Raw genomic sequence first — 27567 nt, forward strand, 5'->3', positions numbered from 1 at the left:
ATCTAAAAAGATAATTTAAAATTTGAATTAAGCTTAGTCCAGAGTATTGGCGTAATAGGATTTTATTAATAAATCGTGACTGGAATTATATAGCAGTTTCGCGAGTATCTTCATGAACTGTAACGGATGAATAAACCAATGTAACCTTGATACACGCGCCAACGCGAACGTGTCGTGTGAGATTTCTAGAATTTCGAGAGTATCTCGCGCAATCTTCGTAATTGCTATTCAACTCTTCTAACGGTAAGAGGAAGCCATAGATTATCAAACTTTTCTTAATACAATTCTCGCGATAGTTAATCTGCTTACTGGAATGGAATTCACGCATGGCAAAATAAACAGAAACTATATATATACTATAAGCTCTTAAGTTGCGCATCGTAGTTTAAAAAACTAAAAGTTTGGTATGGATAAACGTGATTAATCGATTGTTCGTCAACGAAACTGGACACTTTCTTACATATGCATATATATTTCATAGAAATTCTAATATCGAACCGTACAATAGTCTCCCCCATGTAAGATACATGCGAAAAAGAAAATTATCTCTACGATACATCTTTAAAAGCTGTAAGGTTTACGTAAACACGCTATTACAGGGCTTGGTTTTGATTTCAATCGCCGGAATTCTACGCTCGTATATCATACAACGTGCTAACGCTAGAGGCACTCTAAGAACTGAGATTTCACAAGGTAATCAAGAAAAGGTCCAGTGTGATACACGAAGCTTAATGTTAAACTATTTACACGTATATTACACTTGATCTTGACTATTTACAATCGAAAATCTCAGGTGGACATACTCGTGAACATCACCGATTTGACAAAAACGAAAAAAAGAAAAAGAAAGGAAAATGGAATGATAAGACCTATGTTCCTTCGTAACGTACAGTTTCGATAAACATGCTTCGGGAGTGCAACTTACAAGGATATATTTATACTCTGTGCTATTACATATTCGGTATATAGGCAAATCTATTTGGCATAAAGGCCAGGAAATCCTTCGAGTTTAATCGCGTAGTTAATTTTCATTGCAAGATCCCCGCGTTTCTACGAGAATCCCTTTCTCATCATTGCACACATTTACATAATAAAACATACTGTATTAGATTCACGTATTATTGGTGTCTCAAAGTGTGTGTGTGCAATTTCCTCTAGATATAAGTGCATCAATTGTATAATCTATCTGTACACTCGCAACAGTTCAAATACACAATAATATTAACATATTTAATATTGGACTAATAAAAGTAGGGATGCGCTGAAAGATCTCGCAATAAAAAGTAATAATGACTTGGAGTGAACAAGATTTTCACTCGATGAACAATTCTCTCGATCGCCCAAAAGAGACTCGACGGCGTTAGTTCGTTTATCGGCGGAAAGGATTAGAAGATTGATAAAAAATTATTAGTAGACACTTATTATGCGAGGGAGGAAAACATAGATAACGCTGCAACGCGTTTCTCAGAAATTTTATTTCCGCTTAATCCATGAAAAAGAGAAATCATTTCACCATAGTTCTCATATATTCCACTTCATTCAGTCACTATTTATATACGATAAAGGTATTACAGTAATTTGCTATGTACGAATTAATCTTTAGCTACTTCCACATCAGATCTGACTCGAAGGCATTATACTATAGGACCCGGATGTCAGCTCTGATTTGAAAACAACTTCTCTCTATATAAGTCCATATTAAATATATTTTACAATAATATTATCATTGTACATGAACAACGTATGCTCTACACCTCGCGTTGCTTATCGCTAATTAACCAGCGCAATGACAAGATTTTTCTATTATTCGACAAACAGAATAAAATTTCAAATAATATAATATATTATACATGTTACATAGAACACCATAAAAAAAAGGATACTTGTTAATCTGATTAAACAAAAATTAATTTGACTGAGTTAGCTTCACAGAGTTTGATGCTCCAACGTAGTGATAGCAATAATGCGGAAGAAAAGGGAACAAAGATTTTCAAAACGTTAAAAAGAATGTAAACAAAATTGTTATGTCTGATCATATGGATTCAAATTAATGCTAGATTAACGAGTTAGCTATCTCTTCTTACAATACGATCTTCCCAGAATCATAATCCTTCAGATTGTTATCATCTCAGACTAATGAGAGACCAATGATATTTCTTCTACGAAGACATAATAGTATATAACATAGAGAGAGAGAGAGAGAGAGAAAAAAATGAGTCAATCTCTAAAATGCTAATTCGTACTAGCGTAGCAGCGGATTCTACGATATTTTCGTTATGTTCGTCGGGAACATGCGTTGCGCGCACCTATAGAGATAATGACAAAACTTAAGTAGAACTTTGATGCGCTGGTTGAAGCAACGATCGACAAGAAGGTGTTAATTAGTTAAAATAGACGAGGGGGACTGGATTTGTGTGACCCCAATATGTGCGCCGCCTTGGTACCTCCTACAGTAAAACAAATGTCACATTAATATCGCTGTAAATTTACAAATTGCACATTCTCAAGGAAAGCGAGCGTAGATTACGAGGTACTTACATAAAAGTAGTGGTAAAACAGGCGAAGGGAGGTTATTCCTTGTTTTCTTCAGTAGTAACAGTGTTGGAGGGATTTTGGGATTCCGATGAGGATAAAGGCGGCGCTTCCGCTGCTGTGTCTGTCGCATCTTGACTCGAGTCCGAGCTGTCCTTCACGTCCTCCTGCTTCTTTTCTTCACTGGGAGCGGTGTTCTTAGCCTCGTCCACCACGTTCTCCGACTCCACCGTTATCTTCTCGTCCTTGGAATTGGCATCGGTCACCTTCTCAGCGTCTTTACTGTCTTTACAGTCAACGCCCTCGGTGTTTTTGTCTTCGTTCTGTATCGCCTTGCTCTCCTTCTCCTCCTTCTCCTCCTTCTCCTCGTCTACCTCCATCTTCGTAGACTCCTCTTCCGTGTGCTTTTCGCTTTTGTTATTGGACGTCTCCTCGTCCGTGTTGTTCTCATTGTTCTTCTCCTGCCTCTTGGGACGTCCACGTCCGCGACCGCCGCCGCCGCCGCCGCCCCGCGACGACGTTTCCCTCTTCTCCTTCTTAGGTGGCGATGGCACTGGCGTTGTTGAAGTTAGGCCCCTCGCTGAACTGCGAGTACGTCTCCTGCCTTCTACCTCACCGACGGATTTGTTCATGCCCTGTAACACCGAGTGATTTCAAGCCAACGGCGACAGAGAGAAATCTACTTAAATCGCAGCTCAACTTGTAATTAATTCCAATTAATTGTATCGACTGCGAAACAACACGTATGTGGACGGCAATTTGTAATTGGCGCCTACGCAACGATTGGTTCCCCGTGCCACGCCGAGGGCGCTTCCATCCCTCCCCGGCCGATCGGCGACCCCCCACTCTCGACGCCGTGTACGCTCACGTAGGCAGCGAGCGAAGTTAACGACGAAGAGGCTAAAACGGAGGGAAATAGCCGATGACGAGGGGAGAAGGAAAGAGAGAGAGAGAGAAAAAAAAAGAGAGAAACAAGGACCTTGACCAGCGGGACCTCGGCGAAGATTTTTGGGACGTACGATAAGCCGGTTCGAGATCCGGCCGTGAAAATCTTTTTCCTGCTCTAGATAATCGCGCGGCGAGACGCACCTTCAAGATTGCCTCACCCTCCTGAGCGGTCCTCTCGAGAGTGGAGAGCCTCTTGCTGCCGCTTCGTTTGTTTTTCGTCGGGGTCGGTTTCTCCTCCGTCGACTGTTCCTGCAAAAATCAGGCTTCCTATTCATTCGCTCTCTCGCGCACCAATACATATTTATGTCGCGTGCACACCCACACGCGCGAGCGCACGCACGCATGTACGCGCGCCCGCGCGCAGCGTCCGCACGCATCCATAACTCCTCCGCGAGAGACGTCTGTTACGCAGTCGCGCGCGCGCGCACACACGTTGACGTCTCGAGATTATTCTCGAGAGCGAGAGAGTGTGTGTGTCGGGGGAGTCGCACGGAAAAAAGGAGCGGGCGCACGGCACCACGCGACATGGCACGATAATTACGGCGTGATAAGATTATCGAGGACCGTTGAACCGTGGCTGGCCGAACGTCGCGTTCAAGTTTCCCGCCATTTTGCCGTGCGTCCGCTGGCGTCCGCCCGTACCGTCTCCAACGTCTACGCCTCGCGCGCGCGACTCCCACCCGGCGGCCGTCGACGGCGGTGGCGTCCGCGCGCGCGGACGTGGACGCGACGTCGCCGCCGCCCGCGTTCCTGGCGTGACGCCGCGGTCCGCGGCGATTTCCCGCCTTTTCGCGCGGCACCGAGCCGTACGGCGTGCGAGCGAGACGGACAGAGAGCCATGAGATGAGGAGAGGCGGCGGGCCTCCCCGCCGGCCGCGAGAAGCGAGCGCGATAAGAAAACATCCACCATCTTTGGCGACGACGGGAGAGGATGTGCGTACATACGTACGGCGCAGCTTCGAAAAGTCTCGCCGGATGGAAGAACCGACCGACAGAAGGAAGGCGGGCAGACTGGAGGGCGGGCGGACGGACGGACAGACGGACAGACGGACGGACGGGCGGGCGGGCAGGAAGGCAGGCAGGCGGCCGGTCGGTCGGTCGGTCGGTCGGCGCCGTCGCCGTCGGCCGACGCGCAGAGTAGCACATGGCGCGGCCGCGTCGTGACGACGCGCCGCAGCGTACGCGAGTACACGGTGGCCGCGGGACCCGGGACCTCCGGGAGTACGCGCGGCAGGACGAACGAGCGTCCCCGCGGCCGCGGTGATCGCGCGGGGGAGGGGGGCCCGCCGCCGCTCTCGCACACGCCGCTCACGGCATGAAAACTCGGCTTGACGAAGGTGTTTCTGACGTGCCCGCCGGCCCGCTTACCTTGGACGCATCCTCGACGTTGTTGTCGCTCTTGGTCTCCGTCTTGGCGTCCGACATCTCTTCGCGTGCGAATCACTCAAAAACACTGGGAAATCCACGATTCCACGGGGAGAATTCGCGCTGCGCCCGGTCGCACTGTTTATACGATAAGGAAAGATGGCGGTTAGCGTGGGTCACGTGACACCTCGTCAAACCTCAGAGCGGGAGTTCGGCGCGCCGCCCCGCGCCGCCGCGCCCAACTACGCGCGTAGCGACGCACACGCGACCCCGGCGATTCTCGCTCGCGGCTCGCGCGGTATTCCGCGCTGCGCCTCCTTTTTCTTCTTTTATTAATGCAAAAAGGACGAGGCTCGTATGCGTAAGCAGCAACGCGAGTCTACGTATCGCGCGGTATCGGGTGCGATTAAATTAAGTCGAATGTAAATCCCTGCGTATATTTTTCCTCTCTTTCTTTAATATCGTAGAATCACTTGCTGTCGCGCTGTAACACGGGCGGACGTTCTTTTTACAATAATTGGAGCGTTTTCAGCGCACATTCAATTGAATTGTAACTCGCATTGCGCCTATCTTACCTACCTTGTTCAAAAACTATGCAGCACATTCGCACGTCGTTCTTTTACGCTCGACAACGTGTGGAATTGTAAGGCGATCGTTTTAGGCTCTCTCGAATTAAGTACGCCGCTTTGAAATGGAGATGAAGCTTTCTTACGCGCTCGTTCGCGCATTATGAAACACGTAAATGTTGAAATTACTCTAAGAATCATATATTATACAATTGCGGTTTAACACAAATAAAATAAAATCTGCAAAGTCGGTCGCTTAAAATCTAGGTAGAATAGAAAGTTGTATAATTACGCGATGCCTACGCTTCGTTTTCTTTCTCTCGTAATTATACCGAGAGCTACATGCATCCGACATTAAGTGTCTTTTGGTCTCCGCGCGCTCCAGTCCGTAAAGTCGAAATTATGAGAAGGGCAGTTCCGCGTCTGTCGGTTTCGACAGCCGTTAATGCGTTGGCATCCTTCGGAACCAGAATCTCGCCCTGAAATCGTCGCTGCATGTCAAAAATGCGGGAGCAGTCGGTGAATGCACGATCATCCTCACTGGACCGTTATGGCCCAACGACAGCAGCTGCTTTCGCGATGCGTTACGAGAATTCCAAGCGCACAGCGACGTAGTAGCTTCGTCGGGAAACATAACGTAGTCCTCGGTATGATTGAAGATGGCCTGCGCCTTGTGCTCCTGTTTACCTGTGGAAAACGACACGGTCAATCGTACGTTTCGCAATTGCGTGGTCGCAACGTTAACGAGGCGTATTCCAAGTATATCTAAACGCACGTGTAGCCCTTTTACCTGTAGTCCCGGCGCCTGTGTACGCTATTAGACATCTGCTAGTAGATAATTCCCACAACTTAATCAGGGAATCTTTCCCTGAGGACAGTAAATACTGGAATCGAAAATGGCACGATTACCCGATAGTACTTGGGAGATAGAGCAAGTCTCCAACGGTAATTGACGCGTGTAGAAAATGTTACGTCACCGTCACAATTACTACCTTGCCGTTCCTCGTGAAGATCACCGAGCATACTTCGTAGCCGTCGTGGGCTTTCGCGAAGGTGTTGACGCACCGACTCGACACGCCGTCCCACAGTTTGATGCTACCGTCTTTTCCCGCCGACGCGTAGGTCTTGGCGTCCGGCGAATACTTGATGCTCGTTATCCCGGCTGTGTGCTGGTGACTCGGGATGCTGCACACGAAGCACTGCGCGGTGTTGACGTCGTACAGCCTAACCACCGGATGATTGGTGCCGACTATGAGAAAGTCACCGGTTGGATGGAAGGACAGGCACCGAATTTGATCCGCGTCCGTGATGGTTCTGAATGCCTTCTTCACGCTGGCTTTGCTAAAATCGAACAACTTGACGGAGAAGTCCCGGCTGCCGGACACAAGTATAGGCTCCCTGGGATGAAACTCCAAGCACGTCACCTCCTCCAGGTGATCGTACAGTGTCCTTATAACCGGATGCCCGCCGGTTTGATCTCCGGGCGTGATCTCTTCCGGCGCGGACTTGGCCAGCATTCTGTCCACGTCCAAGATCTTGATCGAGGCGTCCACGGAGCCGGTGGCGATCAATTGGCCGTCGGACGAGAAAGCACCAGCCCTGCAATTTCCTTTGTGGGACGTGACGTACGCCGTCTCGTATTGTGCCGGTTCTGGGGCCTGGGTTTGGGTCTCCGTCTCGAATTCCAGGTCCAGTCCGGGGCCCAGGGTGTTGTCGAAGCTGGACGCAAACGTGGACAAGTTAGCGCTGCTGTCCTTCTTGGCGCGATCCGGCTCGTGGGCGGCGCCGATCAACATCAAGTGGAGCAGCCGATCCGAGGGCGGGCACGGCGGCTCCGCCTGTATCATGTTGGATAGCTGCACGGCCAGCGTTTGATGACCGTCGTAGAACAGCTGACTGAAATATTCAACGGTAAACTGACCTTGTTATCTGCTGACGAGGCAGCAATTGCAGATTACAGGTCGGGCGCTTGGATCAAGAGACCGCGCCTCGTGCGAGAGTGCTAGTAGCAGCGAGGGGAATGAGATTTAAGGGAGCGCGTGCGAAAGGAACCATTATAAACAACCTGATCATCAATCTGTAGAGCAGCTCTCTGCTCTTTATCATGTTCTTCGGATCCGCCTCGGGCTCCTTCATCGCGCTCTGACCCGCCGTGCTCCTTGGGGGCGACTCAATGTTACGAGTTTCACTGGGACCGTCGGAAGCACCGCAAACCGCCCGTCAATCGATCACCCCGGCCTTTTCTGCAGGTTATGTCGCGTGTTGTCAACCAGCCGCCCGAGCACGTTTACGCTCGTGCTCCAGCGTCGTTCGCGTTTCATTGGCGGTCCCGGCCAGTCCTGGCGCTCGCAGCCAATCGGCGCGCGTCGTCATCGGCGAGAGGCGCTACTACTACAACTGCTACAACTACAAGTGCCAGAGAATGGCCGAGGTGGACGGCGATTGCGGGCTAAATGAGACCACCTCCGAGCAGAAGGGCGCGTGCCGCAAAAACGGCAAGTTGTCGTTGGACGCGAAACACGCTCTGCGTAAACGACAGTCCTTCGAGTTCGCCAGAAGCGACGGGGATATCTACGTGAACAACAAGACTCCCTTCAAGGTACGTCGCGTGCGGCAACCATAACCTTTTCCGGTCGTCGCAACTTGGCCGCTGTGGATTCGGAACAGCCCTGATTCTCCCACGTCGCCCGTTTTGCCTGAGTGTCTGCCAATATTTTTTAGGGACAGTTGTACAAATGCGAGAAACTGCTCGACAAAGGCGCGTCTGAGCTGGTCGTCCACGGACTTGGTGCTGCCGTGTGCAAAGCGGCCAGCTTGGCTCTGAAATTGAAGGAGATCCATCATGACACTTTAGATCTTGATATCAAAACCTCTACCGTCGCTTTAGTAGGTACGTGTGTCTTTCCCCCCTGTACATCGTCAAACTGATACAAAGTTCTAAGAGTGCCTTGTTATTGTAGATAATCTGGAGGCGTTAAGCGACGACGTGGACGATGAGATAATCAACAGACAGACCTCCGCTATACATATACGCGTTGTCAGGAGAGTGCCGGTGGCCAAGCTGAGATCTAAAGAAAAGTAAACTGATATTGAGACCTCGAAGCGATATATACTCGAGTGACGAGAGAGTGCATGATAGAATGAGTACAATTATTAGCTAAAACATTATTCCAATACAGCTGGTACGAAAGTGTATAGCTTTTTTTTATTATGATCTTCTCTTTGAACGAACTGGTACACTGGTTAGGCTTAACCATATTTGAAATATGGATAAACTTAGTCGCCTTGGCATTCTTCACCGTGTTGCTAGCTCTAAAGTTAGATGAAAATTACTTCTTGGGACCGTCGGGATGGTGGGAAGTGTTTTCGCCGCTCTTTATAGCCGACGGCTTGAATACATATTTTTGCGCTATTATATTCATAAGAATGTACATGGAAGGAATGATCAGGGTGGGCGTCTTACGAGCGTTGTGGAGTCAAATATCATTGCTGTTGGTCTTCGTCTTTAAGTATCTTCTGTGTAAAAAGCTCTCTGGACAGAGCACGTTGGAGTACTCCGAAGTTTTGAGTCCTGTATTCATCCTCCTGCAACTGATCGCCGTCAGAGCTTGTCAGTTACATTGAGTGGTACCAGGGGGTTGGTCACTGAGGTAATTCAGCGGCAATCCAAACGAAATCTTGGGTAATCCGATATACTTGGGATAATATGAGATAGTATTGGAGTATCTGAAGTAATTCGAGGTAGTGTTAGGTAATCTTGCGTAATCTGAGGTAATTTAAGGGTAATTTTTGTACACTAGCCGCCAGTGGCCAACCCCTCGAGGGAAACGCAGAAGCTTTCCTATATGCACGATACTACTTCCTCAAGCGTCTGTAATATGTGAGAACATACGTTAATATGATACACTTGTATATATAATGTTACATTTTGTCAGGCTCATTATTTGGATTAAATTATTTGATGCATTTTATCTCTCTGTAGACATTTTTTAATATTTTTATTCCAACTAGTTAGTGTTACGTAAGTTGTTCCTGAGTAGACATGCATTGTTCTCTCTCTTAAAAGGATAATAAATATATGTGATATAAAAATGTTAAATACGATGATAAAGTAATGTATGGATAAGTAATATATTTTTTCATGTTAATGCTTTATCAGTACTTGTAACTATTATATTATTGATAACAACTCTTATAACGCAGAGAAGATGACACATATTTATTTATTTCTAAGCTAAGAAATCATTTTCCTGTCTTAAACTTTGCCTTAAACTTTATGTTACCCTGGATAATTCTCAAAATCCCTGTTAATTAATTTCTGAGTTTACAGGATTTCGTCACTTGGGATCGATAACAGAAATAAACCGTGAAATACTTTGGGGACAATAAGTATTTATTATCTGTGTTGGAAATTAATAATTTAACTTAATACACTGACATCTCGTATATTGATTCCAATTTTATTCCATATATTAATATAAAATATTAACGCAAAAATAATATTTATAATTCTTTTCCAATGTAAAATTCACATAGTTCCTATTTACGAAGAACTAATCATCCCAAACAAAAAATTGATATTAGAAATCGATTTTTCTAAAGTTACGATTTTCCAGAGCACGTTTAACTTGAACTATTCACAGGAGTTCAATATTTAATATGTTATCGAACTATTTTTAACCACCTTGCGTTCCAATATCCCCTCATGAAGCGTTCGGAATTTACGTTTCTTAGAGAATGTCGATGGAAACTAAGACAGAGGTTTCCTTATACAAAAATAACAAGCCTGTGAATCATAACATAACATAGACCGATAAATTTAACACTGCTCCATTTAAACTCTAAAGATAAACAACTGACCAACAAGCCAGGTGCTTTATGTGGGCATGTGTACCCCCTCCAATCCTCTTCAGCTAAGATCAATAATCCTAACTGAAGGGAGACAGTGGTTGTATTCAGTGAGAAGGGGTGCGTGAATCAAGTCATTCTATAGGTAAAGCCTGTTGCTGCTACCACATTTCACAAGTTCGCAGAACGTGCTACATTAAACGCCACATTAACTGTCTACCATAAGACTGACTACCAATTACAAGATTCAGTGATGTGCTGTGGACATATCGAGGGATTATGGATAAGCTGGCTAATTTGACTCGTGGTCAGTTTTTTACCCTTTATCTTAATTTTTAATACGGGTAGGACGGCGGCAAGTGCCATTTTTGTATATAAAACGCGATCAAAGTTTCGACATACTGAAATGATACTACGCCAAACCAAGTACAGCATCTCCTATTCAACTAAAGCCTAGGGAGCTATGTCAGCTTAAACAATCAATTGTAAATCGTGTAGAATAATGTAATATACGACGCAAATTATGTTGTCATAATTTTTGTATTATGTAAACTCCTTGCAATGTGTGTTCTACTGTTACGTATATATGTACATGGATACATATGTCTGCATCGTTCTGATTTTAATTGGACGTTCTTCCCGCTAGGTATAAACACAACAGCCCCAGTACCTGTTGTAGGACAGAATTGTGTGTCAAATGCATCAAACTCTGTGTTCCTAGACAAATCACTGGTCACTGCACCGTCATGGAGTGCGATACAGCAAGACATAAGATGGGCGTTTCTACTACACGCTTACAGCTTTGCATGCCTCTTTTTCGTACTGGGGTTTTACACGTTCTTCTCCATTCTAAATTTAAGGTACATCTGTATTGCCATACGCGCATCGGCGACACGCATCGACGAAAGTTTGCGTCTTCGCGCCTAATTGTCCTTCTTTCAGATCTCTCATATCAACCAGGCCGTTTATGTCTACGATTAATATATTCCTATGTTTACTCGGGGCATCCAGAGCCGCTTCCCTGTTCATAGATGCGTACAATCTTAAGGAGATTCTGCCCAAAGTCATTGGCTCAATTATATGGGACATTGGATATCCATGCATCACGTCCGCCTTTTGTTTGATACAACTGGCTTTCCTGCAACTGACGAAGGTGTCTAGCCCTTAAACTGAATAATTAACAAGTTCTGATCGAACGCGTTACTATATCCTTTTGTATGCTCCACTTCCAGCTGAAATTTGGTCCAGAGAAGATACAGAAGGAATCCTGCCTCAGTCTCATTATAACAGCACACTTCTTCTTCGTAATCGCCAGCGATATTGTTCTATCCTCTCACAATTGCTACATGGCCAAATATATGGTCCAAGCGGCATTTCTCGTCTGGAGCATTCTTCTTTACCTCGCGTTCCTACATGCGGCTTACAAGGTTGATCATCTGCTCCGGACTATGCCAAGCAGCATGTTGACGCGGGACAATTCCAATGCGCATCAAAAAGGTCAGTTGATAAATCAATGTTCATTCTTTTACAATTTTATATGATTTTTATTGTGTACATCGGTATAAGATTATCTTGTCTCTCTCTCTCTCTTCAAGAGTTAGCGCATGTTTTGCTTTGTATCACAAGAACTTACTTGTAATTCAGGTATCATGCAACTCGCGATGTTGGCACCGTACAGCAATCTGGCGACTTCGGTCGCTGCTGCGCTGGTACCTACTTTACTTGGTCCGGCTAGGATGAAAGGCCCGGAAGAAAGTGAGCCTGCAAACGTGAATAAAAGTACAGAAGAAGCACCCGCGGAGGAAGGTAGTACGCAGTGGACATTTTTTATCACAAACCGTCCAGAAAGGCGTGTAAATTGATCTCTCACCGAGATCTGATTTCAGAATCGCGCGTTACAATCACCGCCAAGGTGTGCAAGGTAGAGGGACCAGTGCCAAAGGAAGTACAGAATACTACGATACCTACGTGCACCGTACAATCGCCGTTGCAGGAACAACGGTCCTCGGTACCGGAAGTCTACGTTAGACCACCCACCCCTACCCCATCGACCGCTAATCTGCCGATTATAACCGTATCCAGCCCGAGTCGTAGAAGCTCCATGGCCAGTCGACGAGACAGCGATACGTCCACCAAATCATCACGCAGGAATTCAGAATGTAGCGTTAGATTTGTAAACGATGAAAATTCGACGGAATACAAACGTACGACGGAGGGCAGCCCCAGACCTTTGCCAAGGATGCGAGAGGAGTTTGAGAGGAATCGCTCGCCCGAGAGCCCACGACGAAACTCTGAGAATATTACGCCGACAGGCAGCACTAGAGAGCTGAGACGATGTTCCGATTTTACCCACGAGAAGAATCGTGGCTCGCAATTCGCCGTCAAGCTCAGAAGGAATAGCGATTTTGGTAACAGAACGCCGAAAAGAATGTTGCTGCCTGACGAACATTCCAGATTGCCCAAAGTTCTGGATCTTAGCCCCACAGGTAAAAAGAAAATGTGATTCGTACAAACGAGCAGATCTTTTTTTAAAAAAAGAAACTTTAGTCCACTCCTTTTTAGACATTTTATATTTTTCACGTTTCATCTCGTTTAACAATATTTCAGGTTCAAGACGTAATTCCGATATTGGTGGTTTTATGTCACCAACTAGATCTGACTCGCGTAGAAATTCCGAGAGTTCCTATCGACGCAATTCCGAATTTGTTCACATTAAGCCGTTAATGATAAATCGTCGAAGCAGCGATATCAGTATTAGAACTCTAGACAGGAGTCCTACGCACTTTCAGAGTATAGTACCTATTAAGACGGAGGTGCAGGAGAAATCTGAATCAGATTCAGATCATCCTGATTGCAGTGAGAAAGCGCAACTGATGAACGAAAAGTCGAAGAGTAAAGACGAAGAGCCGAAAGTACGCAAAAAGAATTTGTCATGGAATGATAAAGCTATTGAAGACCCGGAGGACATTACGCCGGAGACTAACTTGCTTCCCGAAAATACGCCTGGTGAAGCGAGAATTATGGTACATGGCTCTTTTAGATGCCTAAAGCTTTTGTCGTTTAGGAATTATATGACTACGCTATTTTCAGGGCACGGACTTTACTCTTCACTCGATACTGAATCACATCGCGTACGTGAACCGAGCGAAATCCGATACGCCGCTGCACATACCGGAAGCGGATACCGCAGTTGCCAGGAAATCTCAGATGCAAAAAGTATTAAACGTTACGCGCGCTACTGCGATTTTAGGGATCCTCCTATGCGTCACGGATGCCTTTCGTATTTTTGGACCATACGGTATTTACAACTGATTAATGACACTATAATTTTACGCTGCAAAATACTATAAACTATTCTTGTAAAACAATATGTATACACAGAAGTGTTAATCGACTCATTCTTAGGACTCTTTGCTGAAACCGTACCATACGGTACAGAACCAGCACCGACGCAGTTTCCCACGCCATGGCCCTGGCTGCTGTATCAAACAATACCCAGGATATTTGAATTTGTTATGGGCTGCGCCATGGCGAATATAACAAAACAGCCGTCAGCAAGTCCGCGACATCAGTATTTGAGTAATTATCCTAATTATTCCCCGCGCGTAAACCGAGGTAATAATCCTTACATATAAAGCAATAGTTTATCTAGCGATAAGGGTAATCGTAATCCAAAATCTAAGATGCCAAATAGGAAAGTTATTCTTAATTTCTTTTATGGAAATCTTGATTACTCTTTCAAGATTAATGTATTTTGTGATGACTCCGTGATAATTTTCAGAAAAAGATTTTACATATCTGTACATGTATTGTATACATATTGTATACACATCACTCCCAGTATTCTAAATGTTTATTTGACACATTGTTTTACGAATTGGTAACAATTTCTATCGGAGGATGCATGCGAGGGCATCGCGATAACCAAATTTTTAAAATAGTAGACTTGAAAATTTTTATAAGTTTTACAATTGCACAATTCTTGGACAATTTTATGCAATTTCTTCTCTAATTATATTTCTCATGCTACTTTGTCGATTTTTGTGATTTCTAAGATTCAAAATCTTAAAGTTACAATGTCAAAAGTTTCTTGAAAGTTTAGTTAGTGCGACCTTTTTGCAAATTATATTCACCTGGTACTTTGTCAATTTTCGAGATTTTAATTTCTCGAGTTTCTAGAAATTCTTGATTTTCAGTTAGTGCCACCTTCTTGCTGATGTATTCTCCTACTGGTGCTTTCACGATTTTCGGGAATGAAAAATTTTGACAGCGGCCGATGCAGATAATAAAAGTTACTACATTATCGACAATCAATAATCGCAATCTATTTTATCGACTGTAGCGAATTGATTGTATCGTTTTATTATAATTATTGGCAAGTTTTCACTCCCACAAAAATCAGGAAAGTATCAAAGGAACATAATCAGCAAAGAGGTGGCACTAACTCACGTTCTGAGAATCGATATTCCGACAATTTCTAGCTTGGTGAACCGCGAAAATTTAAGATCTCAAGAGTTGACAAAATATCAGGAGAATATAATCAGATAGGAGGTTGCACAGGCACATGATAAAATAAGAAAAGCAAAGTCTCAAAAAACTTGCTATACATAAAGATACATAGCAATAGATGAGCATAACATTCTAAACATGAAATAAGTGTTTAAACAGCATCTACTAACAAATGCAATAGTCAAGTAGCATTTCTAAAAACCACTTTTTATGCGAAGTGTTCATTCGAAGCACATATTCACAAAAAAAACAGATATCTATTTTTTAAATTAGATTAGTTTCCCGATGAATTAATTTAATGACTTTTACTGTGTTCTCTCAGAAAGATACATATATATATTTTTTTGCTGTTAAACAAATATATACAGAATATATATATATATCATTTTTTTAACTTACATGTAAAATTTGAAAGGATATTTTCGAAATAACAGAGAGAGAGAGAGAGAGAGAGAGAGGAGGAAGGAAACAGACTGTATATAAACAAAAACGTTAAACTAGTAGGTGACTTTTATCGAGAATATATGAAGTAACGCGTTTTTACTGTGTGTCAACCGCACTAAAATGCTTAGAAGTAAAAGTACGAACCCAACTCTCAAAGTGCCCTACTACTAAATGTTCAACAAAATTACAACAATGATTAATATATAAATGACTTATCTGCAAGTTGAATTTGTAACAGTGTTGTGATCCTACATGTGATATCATATTTATGTGTTTAGACTAGGAGGCCATTTTACGCTTATGTAAGCTTAAATAACACTATATTCCGTGAGATAAAAGACTGTAAAAGTGAGTTTACGATAAAAACCGAGCTATATCATAGCTTTATTGCAATTGTAGACAATTTATTGTACTTTCAATATCTTATACAATTAAGATAGCCAATATTTTATTGTGTTACGTCTGTCTATATATTTTTATCTATAACTGATATATATTTTCTTCATTTTTACAAAATTACAGCTAAAACTATATCGGGTGTATGATATACTGTACACATCGCAATAATTTATTTGTTGCGTGCAGTATTAGATAGAGTGTTTTGCATCTTTTTTACTTCTCTTTATTACAAGCATATATGTCCAATAATGCTAATGTATTATTTATGTATCATTCTGTTTACCTCACTATAAAACCAAATATAGAACAAGTGAGAAATCTAGTAGTAATACTTACAGGAGCATAAAAGGTCTCAGAGAATATCTAAATAACTGTTTGAAATTTATAGTATGAAAAGTAGTGATTTAAAATATAACATTGATGTTTCATGTGCCAAATACTCGTGTTAACTATTTTAAATGTTTACAAGAGATACAAAGTCTTATTACCCTAACAAACTCTTCTACAAAACTATATATACACATATATAGATATAGATAAATATTTATATACAATTGGATGTACAATAACAAACAAACAACTATTGTTTTAATCAAATTGATAAGGTCTCCGAAATTATAATATATACATATATAATTGATATTTTTACTGATGCAAGATCGTAGATATTGCGGATTCAATAATTATATGTATATAAAACAGATGTAAGGTATATTATTAAAGTTTTCAATAGAAGCTCTCTATTGCTCAACAGAAGCTCTCTGTTGTTCTATATCTGAATTAAAAATAATTTCTTAACATGACTATTTGGTCGTTAAATATATGTATAATAAAGTTGTGAATTATGATACATATTATATAATATATCCAATCAATATTGATTGACATAACTGTTATTAATGAATCATAAAAGAATACCTGAAAATCTTGGAAACCTGAAGATTTTCAAAACATCTCGAAAGCCCAAAAGATATAATCTATATAGCACCTATGCAGCACTGACTTTATTCTTAGCAATATAGCTCTGACCAAGCAAAAAAATACAATTAGAATAAGAGTTTCTTTATCCTATCAGTTGAGTTAGATACTTTCTATATCTGTATTCTATCCGTGATAAGAATTCGTCTTGTAGTAATGTAGTTAAAAGTAGTATAAACTTCGTTATTATTTATCTTACTTTATCATATTAGTACCAGAATTATCATATTGTTATGTTTAAGAGATATCAATATAATGAACTGTGTAAAAGGTTTGTTGAAAAAAAGAATTGTGTAGAAATAAAGGTGAAGAAAAATTGAATTACGACATGCTTTCCCTGTACAAAAATCTTCTATATCTAATCATACTTAATGTCACGAAATTAATTTTGGATAATGAAAACATTAAGAGATATTGGAGATCGATCTTATGACATACAGTTTTGGGATAATATGGGAAAACGGTATCTTTTTAGCACCAAGAGGTTTATCTTGATAATTCGATTTTATTATTACATGTTTGCATGCCATCTTCGTGTATCTATTTTAACAAAACATATTGCAAACAAATTCTAAATTACAATAAAATGTTCATTATCATGACATATGAATGATGACACTTCTTGTTAATATATGATTAATCTATCAAAATCTTTTGCAAACGCAATAAAGACTATTGTTATATTGTTACTATTAGAGTTTTGCTTGAAATTTAGTTAAGTATGCCTTAATTACACAATTGAAAATTTACACAATTGGAAAGAAATTAAGGAAAAGATTGCAATAATAAATTGTGCGATCAAACTATTCGAATAGTTCAAAAAGAAACGAATCTTCGATCTATTCGTTTTAATCGAACATTTCTATATCCGAATAGTTCCAATATAGAAGAAAATTTGAATGAAATCATTATTATATGGTGCAAAACAGAAAATAAACAGTTTTCCCTCTCAGAAATCAGAGTACCTGTCATGGAAATGTTCGGAATTGTTCAATTATTTCCTAGATTTTTATTGTGTTTTCTCAGGGAAACGGAATAATCCCGATCGGAATTCATTCCGAACATTTCCATGATAGGTACTCAGGTCTAATAGATCCAACAATTCAATTCAACTCAAATACCTTCAAGCTCGAAAGATTAATTAAAGTTTGATCTGAAATTCGAACTGTCGGAGCACTTAAAAATTTTATGACTGTCTCAGTATTAATTGTATAATTATAATTGTACCCATTTTTAAGCCCCATTTATGATTATATACATTGTATAATTCGCGTTGTCCTTTATACAGGGTGTCTGACACAAAAAGACCCCTTCGAAAAAATTGTGGTAGATTATTAGACCGAGTTAGATTAAGAAGATAAGTCATGTACCATTTTTCGTAGAGGTCCTCTTGCATCAGACACCCTGTATATTACTGACGACTTGCTGATTTATCCTCGATAGTCAAAATAATCTATTTCTTTGTCAGCAGTTTTAGGAGTTGACGATGATGGCAGCGATTGCTGATTCTGTTTTACAGGTAATGAAAGAACAGTCCTGTAATCATGTAATTATCATATTATACATTCATTGATTAATTTGATTCCCGACCATTAATAAGATAAATAATAAGATAAATAGATATCTTACTTTGTAGAATTATTTCCCTTCGAAGCGTTAAGTACCGGGCCTGGAACCTTTCTTTGTCCTTTCTCCCTTTGTATCATTTCTAGTAAACTGTAGCTTGGTAGCCAACACTGCAACATAATACGTTTGTTACAGAGATGATATTTACTTGTTTTAACAAAATAAGCTTTTACCTTATCTTTTACGGCAGTGGCAACGACATTTCTCTTTGGCTCCTCATCGTACGCTTGACTCTCGCAGCCAAAATGCTGACACGACTCGTGCACGAAGTGACGCTTTTCCCTGTTCATAATGTCAAACGAGTAACTCCGGGACTTTTGTTTGGATGTCTTTGCCAGCTGCACCAATTCCGTCAACTTGTCGTGGATCATCTGGCAGAAGTGCGAATCCTTCTTGGCCCACTGTTTCATGTAATCGCTGTATCTGGGCATCAGTTTGCCACTCAAGTCTGGATTGACGATCTGCAGTCCCAATGCGAGCCTTCGGTTTCTTTCTATTATCTTGCACTCGTCGTTGCATTCCAAAGTCTTCAACTGATTCTGCTTTTTCGCGCCTTGCCCGAACACTTCTTCCAAATCGACGGAATGACCGAGCTGCATATCGGCCATCTTACTAGCCAATATGTTGCTGGCTATCCTCTGATATTCCCGCGCATTATCCGCACAGACACGACTCATGGTCCTATGTCCACACTGGCATGTGACCTGCAATATAAGATATAATCCTAGTAGTGTATGATGCAAAACTTGCTGAAATTTCATCGTGACGCATCTTCTTTCGCGTGGATAGTCGCTTAACGCAAAGACAAGGATTGCACTTACCTTGACCATCTCTTTGCAAGGCGCATCTGGGCACTTGCCTTCGTGGCACGGAGCGGCGCAGATATGTCCGCACAGCTCTCTCGTCGTAGTGCAAGGCTGCATGCATTGCTGTCCCGGTCTCTCGCAGGGCCCGGCGTGGCACATGGTGATGCATTTATGCCGTCCACACGTCAACGGTTTGTTGCACGGTAGACCGCACGAGATTTCTTTCACGTGGCACGGCACTGCCTTCCTGAGTTCGTGTTTGCCGTGACACCATCTCTGAGTCAGGACACTGCAAGGTGGACACGTAGGCTCGCTGTGACAATTGTGCAGCACCTCGTGGTCGCAGATATGTTCGCGCGAGCATGGTCGGTTGCAAGTGGGTCTCCTTGTGCCGCACGGAACTGGCGGATAAATCACCTCGGCGCCGCACTCGCAGTACAGTTCCTCGAAGCTGCTCTCCCAGCAAGGCGAACATCTTCCTGTCGGGGAGAAAAAGATCTCGGTTTTTTACTACAATTTCCATCATACGTAGATGCGATAATAGACAAGCGCATTTACCCATATGACATCGCTCCTGGCACTTGTGCCGACCGCAGCTCAAGTTCTTCGAACACGGCAGTGGACAGATGTGTTCGATGTCGATGCAGCACAGCTGATTGCAGTTGTGCTTGCCGCAGGATCTCTTCTTCTTGCAGCGTTTCTCGCAGCGCGCATCGTCGGCCTTGGTCGTCAAATCCCTGCAAGCGATCTCGCGGTCCATGTTACCGCATCGGCACTTGACGTCGGTATTCAAGTCACATTCCGGACATTCTCCCATGTGACACGGTGCCTTGCAGGTGTGCGGATTACCTGCGTGAGCGAACGAAAATCTGATTTAGCGCGTCCGCACGGCGACAAGACGCGTAGCGCGATAGCTCTGAAACGCTTACTAGGCTGGCCGCATTTCAAGCGCTTCGAGCAGATTTTCTCGCAGGTCGGCACAGGATCCGTGCAGCTCTCCCTCTTCTCCGTCAACGGTGTTTGTCCGCAACAGCACATCGTAACTCTTTCAGGCGTCAAGGAACAGAGCTCGCAGCACTCCGGATGACAGACTTTCCGACAGTAATGTTTCCCGCAATCCAACGGTTTGTTACAAATATTATCACAGGAATATGTATCCGCGGTATTGGCTCGGCAGGGTACCTCCTGAGTTTTCTTACTACAAAAACATGCTAAGAACAAAACAACGAGAGCATTAAGAAACGGTCGCTGCAATTGTGGCAATCCTAACATGGATATCTCGATTTAAAAGCTGCATGTTGGATATCGACGAAGAAATTGAAATATTACTTTGCTGCACAATCTTGTCGCAAGGCCCGCACTCCCCCTGATGGCACTTCCTCTGGCAGGTGTGCTTGCCACACGGCAAATCCTTGCCGCATATCGAATCGCACATTAGCAATTGATGGGCGCTACACAAATGCATCTTCGACGTTCTCCCGCATCCGCAGTACTTGGTCACCATCGCCACGCACTGCGGGCAGGAGCCGGGATGGCAGAGCAGGGTGCATTTGTGCGTGCAATTCTTCTTGGACAGTAGCCGGCCGCAGGTCTCGCCGCACGAGTGCGCCACGTCCCTGCGATTCCACTCGGGCATCCTCATCTTACCGCAGAAGCACAAGTAATCCTCGGGCACGAAGAAACTGACGTCCCGACAAGCCGGGCACTTCCAGCTGTTGTTCTCTAGAATGAAATGGGTGCTGGTCAAATTGCGCTGGACGATCTGCGGCGCGAACGGCGAGCTCGTCTGCGTACTTACCGCCCTGAGACGACTTTGCCCATTTTTTGATGCACCTCAGATGCAACACGTGATAGCAATTGTTGCAGGACCAAACGTAGTCGCTCTGTTTGATGTGCTCGTAACAGACCAGACATTCCAACGTTCCCTTATTCAGCTGTTCGGTCAGTCTTTCCCTTTGACTGGCATCGTCATCTACTAAGAACGCACAAAGGAACGATTGTTAGAGATTTTTCTTTTACATGTATAACGAAATGCTTTATACAATAAAAATCTGATACACTTGTTACCGTTATCATATTTCTTCCTTGGATTTTTCCCCTGCGGTGCTTCGTTACTCTCCATCCTCTTTCGCCAATTTTCCACCTTCCTGTCCCTGTGATTTGTCGGTTCATTGTTCCTCCTTTGCGCGTACTTTGGCCACCTGGCGCTGGATTCGGATTGCACATCTTCCGAATTGTATCTGTGATAATTGGACGCGTTGGCGAATCGCTTAGGTCTATCGTTTCGTTGTGCCTCGAGACTTTTCGAGGACATCTCCGAATCGTTATCCTCGTACGTCGACGTCTCCTCTCTGCCTCTACCGGTTTTTATCCCCAAAAACAAGGTGTCCTGTTGAATCTCCCCGGCGACAGCTCTACTCTCTTGACCGTCAGACGTGGCTGAATCAGCTTCGGTCGTAGATGCGTAGGCTTCCCCGGCATTCTGCTCCACGTCCGACTGATGTTTCCTATTGTAATATCTGCCGTTCTGAAACTTGCTGTAGCCCCTCGCGTTATACGTCCTCTGGGTGTCCCTATAGCCAGATCTCGGCGGTTGCGAGACCTGGGGGTCCTGCAGTCTCTTCTGCCTGTAGCCCGCGTCCCTCCTGCCGTCGTAGCGCTGCCTCTCGCCCTTGTACCTGTTGTCCGACGAGGACGGCTTGTCGGCCGGCTTCGGCCTGAATTCCTGCGCGCCGACGTTGAAGCCGCTCCCGGCCGCGTTGCCGTTGCCGTTATCGTACCGCCGGAATCTGGCGTCCCTTCTGAACCCGGCCTGGCTGTTTGGCACAAATTCACTGGCCGTGGGATGCAGATTGGAGTTCTCCACCACGGCGGACTGGACGACGTCGGCGGCCGCGTGCTTGCCGGCCGTCCGGTTGCCCCTGGACCTCGACGGTTTGTAGCCACCGCGGGGGAAGGGCGGCGGGTTGCGCGACGTCGCGGCTACGTCCGCGGACGTGGCGTCTGGCAGTACGCGGTCCCGGTAGGCGCTGTTCTCCAAAGGCACCATGCTCGACGGGTGTTGGGCGTCGATCTGTAAGGCCGGCGACGGCCTGCTGCGCTCGTAGACGTGCCGACCGCCCCCGGTCGCCGGATAGTAGCCACCCGCGGGCGCCAGGTCGCTCAGGTACGCGCTGTTCCTGGCCAAGTACTGCCAATCGCCCGTGGCGGCGCCGCCTGCGTTCCGGTCGGCGTACACCAGGTAATTGAGGTCCTCCGGGTACGAGCCGTCCCAGGCGGCCATCGTCGCGATTGCACAGTGATGCGAAACGTCGCGTAACGCGGAGACGGGAGGCGCCGATAAGCACACAAGGCTCTCCTATCCGCCAAGGTCGGGTTTCTCCTCGCGAAAGAGCAGGAGGGGGGGAGAGAAGAGAGATAGAGATCGGAGAATCGCCGCGCTTCGGCCCCACTGCGGCACGTTGTCGCTGCACCGCGCGCGCGTGTGTGTGGCACCGACGCGTTCCGGAACGGACCTGACGATCCTAACCTAAAAGGGATCCGGAAGGCCGCCGCGGCGAGCCCCGCGCGCTGTATCGCTCGTAAACCCTTCGCGACTTTTACATCTTCCGCAATCCGGGAATCCGAACACTACGAAGTACGAGCGTGCGAAATTCTCGCGAACCTTTCCCGACCCTTTCCCCGCCTAGCGGTGACCACAGCGTCCTCTATTGGAAGCCAGCGGCCAGCGGAACTACGTGCGTCCAGGTGTCAACGTGTCGTCGTTACCCGATCGATAAGATCTGAAAGATGAAAAAGATTCGCTGCTCGCGGGACGGAACGAAATAAAAAGTCTCGCTCGCCAAGGCTTCGAGTCGCAAACCTGACTCTCGAGCTGAAATAAAAGCTGCAAAATTTTAAGTTCGTAAAAAAAAAAAGAAAAACGTGCGCAGTTTATTGCAAGAGATTGTCGCAATAAGAACAATATAAACGCTCGCGAAATCTTGCCGGTCCTTGTATTACGATCGTACATTCCAAAATTATGCACGTGTAAAAAGAGCGATTTTTACGAAGAATTGTAACTAGAGGTCCAAGTAACAAACGCAAATACATACACAATGTAATAGTTATATTTGAATAAAAATTGGAATCCGTTTATAAGTTCGTCGGCTAACGTTGCGTCAGCTTTTGGCGCTCGAGCGCTATCGAGTGCGCGCGTCTGCGTCAACCAATTTTTTCCCTATCAAAATTTATTAAAACACTTTGTATATTACTTAACTAGATAACCCGTTAAAATGTAGCCGCTGGTATCGCTCGTTAAAATGTCGGGGTGCGTCCTGTTCGGCAATATCTGATACGAGCGTAGAAAGTTTGTGAACAGTTTCACGTTCATTGCGTTGCCCCGCTTTTTCAGTTCCACGTAAGTCTCCTGCAGGGGCTCCCGATGCGCGTGGAAGATGACGAAGGGCCGCGAGACCCCGAGGAAGGGCAGCAGCGCGTTCACGATTTGCAAGGGATGCTCCTTCGCGACGACAGTTAAACCGCGAGCCTTCGAGCTACTTAACAAGTCCACCGCGCGCTTCGTCTCCAGCAGCCACCTCGGCTTCTTCGCGGGCGCCTCCTCTCCGTCGGGCTCCTCGGACTCGCGTTTACGTTTTAAAACATTGGTACCTTCCCCGGCGTCGCTCCCGAGGAGCGTACCATTTTCCTTCGTCTCAGCTTTCGCCACTAAAACTTGCGCGTCCGTCACTTCGTTACTCTTAGCTCCTCCGTCCAATTCTTCCGTTGTTTTCTCGCGCGTCTGCTCAACGCCATCGCTGACGGTCTTTCTAGACGTGGAAAGACTGTTCATCACGCTAGATTCACCCTGATAATGTAACCTTAAGAAACTATAAACGTTTACCGCAACGTGCCTGTCCCTCAATTCCTGTGGAAAATTCATGGCTTCGACGAAGGTGGTTTGGGGCATGTTACCGGGATGCAGGTTGATTAGGTAACCGCTGGTGTTCGCGCCTATTCTATTGAGCATGGCCGCCGCGGGCAGCCCCTGAAATCCACTGCTGTACAGCAGGTGCAGGCCGTCTGATTGCACGTCGCTGTAGGACAGCATCTGCGCCAGAGCGTCCATTCGCAGCCCGCCGATTTTCTCGTGCTTCCGCTTGAAGTAGACCTCGTGCAGCGACAATATAGACGTCTTGTGTATCGTGAGGAACTTGAGGTACTTGCGCTCCTTCTTCTTGATGTACTTCTCCTGCGAGTACTCCGTCTTGGCGACGAAGGACCTACTGTTCTCAATGAGGCTGCCAATGATCTCCTTGCCGGTCTTGCCAGCCTCCTGCAGCTGCAGGATCTCCTCCTTGGACAGCCGCTGGGACGTACCGTCGTCCGTGATGGAGCGATTGTCGTAGCCGCTCGTCTCGCCCTTGAGACCGTCCCACGACTCCACCTGGTCCGCCAGCCTGAGGGTGAAGGTGCCCTTGCTGTCGGGTAACGGCACCATCTCGAAGATGCTCCAGAACCGCTTGCCGACGATCTCGCGCATCTCCACCCTCTGGTCTTTCCCCAGCGTCAGAACACCGTTCTCCGATACCCTGTATATCTTGCTGAAGTCCTGTTTCTTCACTATCACGTGGCTGCCTACCGCGATCACGTCCTCCGCGGACCCGCACGTGCCCTCCGCGATAGCGTTCATCGTCCCGCCGATTATCCTACCGGTCAGATCACCTCAGTCGCTCGTTCGCGTTCTCCGCATGTCCGGCCCTACAATATATTTATACATTTCCCTTCGTACACGCTCGTTGTTCCTTACAGCTCGCTCTTCCACGAGCGAGGAAGCGATACGTCACCTTTAACGCTCGCCACCCCTTCCTCCGCGATCATCGCCACATGCATCTCGCGATGCATTCTCCGCCGTTTCCGCCCTTTTGCAGGTTAGGCCGGCGGCGCACGCGAGCGGCGGCAACCGACCAATCGCAGCCGCGAGTTTCGAAGCGGCGGTCCCGTTCTCGGCCGCGGATTGGCCGATTCTCTTTACTACTGAAGTCTCGTCGTTACCACCGATTTTAGGTTAGAGACACACATGGACTTGCACCTTCTGTGGCACCAGTGGCACTAGGACTGTTGGGTATGATCTGCGCTCTCGTGGAAATTGCGTCACGTTACACAGCTCGTCTTCGAAAGTCTTGCTTTCTATCGCTGCATTAGTGAACTGGCACAACAAATTAGAGTAAGACGAGTGTATTTTTGTTATTCTAGCTTACTGCACTAGGCTCCACCAAAACAGCGATAAGAAACGAGTTCAAAGTTTCCTTGACGCGCCTGACCTTTTAATAATTGCAGGGAACACAAGAAGATGAGTTATCGCAACGAATTCCAAGCCATCGTGCTCGCCGGGGGAAATGGCTCTCGTATGATGGAGCTCACGGCGGGCAAGCCCAAGTGTCTACTGCCGATCGCAAACGTTCCCATGATCTGGTATCCCCTGCGCATCCTCGAGCGTTCGGGCTTCAAGGAAGCGATCGTCGTAGTGACCGAGACAGCGAGACCCGACGTGTCGGCGTCGCTGGACAAACTGGGCCTGAAAATCAAGATTGAATTCGTGGGGATTCCGGCAGCCGAGGACCTCGGCACGGCCGATTCCATCAGATTCATTTACGAGAAGATATACACGGATATCTTGGTGATATCCTGCGACTTGATCACAAGCGTGGACATATCGGAGATCCTGAATTTATACAGGAAGCACAACGCGAGTATAACCGCTCTGATGTTGCCCGCGCCAAAAGTACCGGGCGACTTTGTGACGCCAGGCGTGAAAAACAAGCAGAGGCCAGAAATGGACTTGGTCGGCATCGACAAAAATACGGGACGCTTGATCTTCTTGGCCTCGTCGTCCGACTTCGAAGAGATGGTGGACACTTCGCCGAGGCTTCTCGGGAAGCACGCCAACTTCACCATTCGCTCCAAACTGATGGACGCGCACTTGTATATTATTAACAAGTGGGTGGTGGACTACTTGATGTCTAACAAGTGAGTGATCTTACCAGGGAGAAATGTTGACTGGACGTAAGTCTAATCGAATGCGAAATCACTTTTCAGGAGTTTCGCCACTCTGAAGGGTGAACTTTTGCCGTACATAGTCGACAAACAATTGTCCAAATCTAAGCAATCTATCGACGATAAGACTTCCTTGGTACAGATGGAGCTGAAGGAAGATATCTTTCATTTCGCAACGGAGACACCATTAGACGTGTTGATAAGAAAGCTGTCGGCCTTCAATGATCACAGCACCGATCTGGAAGATGCGTATAACGAGGATGTAATACGATGTTACGCTTATGTATTGAATGAAAAGTTTGGTCTTAGAGCGAACACCGTGCAAATGTATCATCTTGCAAACGCTAAGGTTGAGTACTGTGATATTTATTTTACATATTTTTATCATCATCGTAACCGGCTCTGCCGGTTAAAGGCAACTTAAAGATGTCTTTTAAATATGCGTGCTGCTAAATCACCGCTCCATATCTTATTCCTTATTTCTTTGTTGTTTTTCCCTAATTTCTTGAAGAAATAAGCATACCATTCAATTACACGCGAGATCAATGTCAAATCTAGAACCCACGGATTACCAAACACAAATTGTAGGGTCGATTTCAACTAATTTGATAAATTAAAGATTCTTAAGGTTGCCAGTAATAAATAACAATAAGGGAGCTTTTTGTCGATCTTGGGCTTGAAAAGGACCGAAACCTGGGTCAGTTAAGGTCGACGCAAAAGTCCCTTATTGTAATGTGAGAAATGTCCTGCGCAGATATCAGAATTGTGGAACGAGAGCACTAATCAGTTGCCGCTGCCGAGTATCTCGAACACCGCGACCGTGCGCAGTACACAGATGCAAGAATGTCGCATAGGCGATAACTCGTTAATCGAGGAGAAAACGTCGTTGAAGCAGAATCACGTCGGGCCTAACTGCGTCGTGGAATCGAAGACGAGAGTATCTCAGAGTGTAATAATGGGACATGTGACTATTAAACAAAGGTGAGTCCGGAGTGTTGTTGGAAACTATTCTTTGTTAAACACACGTGGGTCGCACTTGCGATTCGCTGCATTAATTTTTTCCCTTTCACAGATGTGTTATTCACAACTGCATACTGTGCAATGGCTGCGTCATCGAGGAGGGCACGGAATTGAAGGATTGCTTGGTTGGAGCACAATACGTTGTGGTATCTGGCAGCCAGCACTCTCACGAAGTGCTAACTGAAGCGGACGAACTCATATGTATACTATAGTTGTTCACTTGATATGTATATTACTTTTAAATTATTGTAAATATAAGTACATATTATTTTGTAAAAAAAAAGCAAATTACCTTTGTAATTGATCAGATTGCATAGAGACTTGTGGTAAATTTCGTATGCAGATTGGCAAAATTATTATGTAACTTAAGTTAACGTTTTCTCGACAGACGAGTTAGGGTCTGTTTTTCATTGCTGCACTCCTGAACTAGTGCACACTGGTGCAATGAGTTGGAATGAGATCTATTTGTTTCATTTTAACTTATTGCACTA

At 45.1% G+C, this 27567-nt stretch overlaps 8 protein-coding genes across 10 annotated transcripts; 4 read left to right on the plus strand and 4 right to left on the minus strand.

Moving 5' to 3' along the window:
* Positions 1–452: 452 nt before the first annotated feature.
* On the minus strand, positions 453–5029 carry LOC105563740 (dentin sialophosphoprotein-like). 2 transcript variants are annotated; one of them, XM_012015617.1, is made up of 4 exons: positions 4849–5029; positions 3622–3723; positions 2539–3167; positions 453–2447 (listed from the first exon to the last, which is right to left on the minus strand). In XM_012015617.1, exons 1-3 carry the CDS (start codon positions 4903–4905, stop codon positions 2571–2573), a joined length of 756 nt encoding a protein of 251 aa, XP_011871007.1. In that variant the 5' UTR covers positions 4906–5029; the 3' UTR covers positions 453–2447; positions 2539–2570. The 2 variants fall into 2 exon arrangements, with proteins under 2 accessions (XP_011871007.1, XP_011871006.1); XM_012015616.1 differs by having other exon boundaries at positions 3622–3729.
* A 242-nt stretch (positions 5030–5271) lies between these two features.
* LOC105563743 (cleavage stimulation factor subunit 1) lies at positions 5272–7564 on the minus strand. Of its 2 annotated transcripts, none has more exons than XM_012015621.1 (4): positions 7477–7564; positions 6404–7307; positions 6202–6295; positions 5272–6098 (listed from the first exon to the last, which is right to left on the minus strand). In XM_012015621.1, the coding sequence occupies exons 1-4, from the start codon at positions 7545–7547 to the stop codon at positions 5854–5856; spliced, it is 1314 nt and encodes a 437-aa protein (XP_011871011.1). In that variant the 5' UTR covers positions 7548–7564; the 3' UTR covers positions 5272–5853. The 2 variants fall into 2 exon arrangements, with proteins under 2 accessions (XP_011871011.1, XP_011871010.1); XM_012015620.1 differs by having other exon boundaries at positions 6187–6295.
* LOC105563742 lies at positions 7561–8606 on the plus strand. The gene is made up of 3 exons (XM_012015619.1): positions 7561–8010; positions 8133–8301; positions 8372–8606. The coding sequence occupies exons 1-3, from the start codon at positions 7585–7587 to the stop codon at positions 8491–8493; spliced, it is 717 nt and encodes a 238-aa protein (XP_011871009.1). The 5' UTR covers positions 7561–7584; the 3' UTR covers positions 8494–8606.
* Positions 8495–9382, plus strand: LOC105563741 (transmembrane protein 203). Its single transcript, XM_012015618.1, has one exon. The coding sequence runs from the start codon at positions 8622–8624 to the stop codon at positions 9033–9035; it is 414 nt and encodes a 137-aa protein (XP_011871008.1). The 5' UTR covers positions 8495–8621; the 3' UTR covers positions 9036–9382.
* A 92-nt stretch (positions 9383–9474) lies between these two features.
* On the plus strand, positions 9475–15157 carry LOC105563744. Its single transcript, XM_012015622.1, has 9 exons — positions 9475–10566; positions 10906–11119; positions 11202–11412; positions 11492–11756; positions 11904–12065; positions 12146–12745; positions 12867–13282; positions 13350–13557; positions 13665–15157. The coding sequence occupies exons 1-9, from the start codon at positions 10539–10541 to the stop codon at positions 13892–13894; spliced, it is 2334 nt and encodes a 777-aa protein (XP_011871012.1). The 5' UTR covers positions 9475–10538; the 3' UTR covers positions 13895–15157.
* A 1917-nt stretch (positions 15158–17074) lies between these two features.
* LOC105563745 (protein shuttle craft) lies at positions 17075–23026 on the minus strand. Its single transcript, XM_012015623.1, has 9 exons — positions 21089–23026; positions 20820–20993; positions 20351–20743; positions 19951–20232; positions 19580–19870; positions 19037–19500; positions 18389–18919; positions 18219–18325; positions 17075–18125 (listed from the first exon to the last, which is right to left on the minus strand). Exons 1-9 carry the CDS (start codon positions 22302–22304, stop codon positions 18020–18022), a joined length of 3564 nt encoding a protein of 1187 aa, XP_011871013.1. The 5' UTR covers positions 22305–23026; the 3' UTR covers positions 17075–18019.
* Positions 23027–23112: 86 nt separating this feature from the next.
* Positions 23113–24926, minus strand: LOC105563747 (tRNA (adenine(58)-N(1))-methyltransferase non-catalytic subunit TRM6). Its single transcript, XM_012015625.1, has 2 exons — positions 24847–24926; positions 23113–24760 (listed from the first exon to the last, which is right to left on the minus strand). The coding sequence occupies exon 2, from the start codon at positions 24690–24692 to the stop codon at positions 23271–23273; it is 1422 nt and encodes a 473-aa protein (XP_011871015.1). The 5' UTR covers positions 24693–24760; positions 24847–24926; the 3' UTR covers positions 23113–23270.
* Positions 24927–25078: 152 nt separating this feature from the next.
* LOC105563746 (translation initiation factor eIF-2B subunit gamma) lies at positions 25079–27414 on the plus strand. The gene is made up of 5 exons (XM_012015624.1): positions 25079–25226; positions 25340–26029; positions 26099–26405; positions 26811–27037; positions 27129–27414. Exons 2-5 carry the CDS (start codon positions 25353–25355, stop codon positions 27286–27288), a joined length of 1371 nt encoding a protein of 456 aa, XP_011871014.1. The 5' UTR covers positions 25079–25226; positions 25340–25352; the 3' UTR covers positions 27289–27414.
* Positions 27415–27567: the final 153 nt, after the last annotated feature.

Source organism: Vollenhovia emeryi, unplaced genomic scaffold (genome assembly GCF_000949405.1).
Source record: "Vollenhovia emeryi isolate VEMERY1.0 unplaced genomic scaffold, V.emery_V1.0 DF939172.1, whole genome shotgun sequence".
Lineage (NCBI taxonomy): Eukaryota > Metazoa > Arthropoda > Insecta > Hymenoptera > Formicidae > Vollenhovia > Vollenhovia emeryi.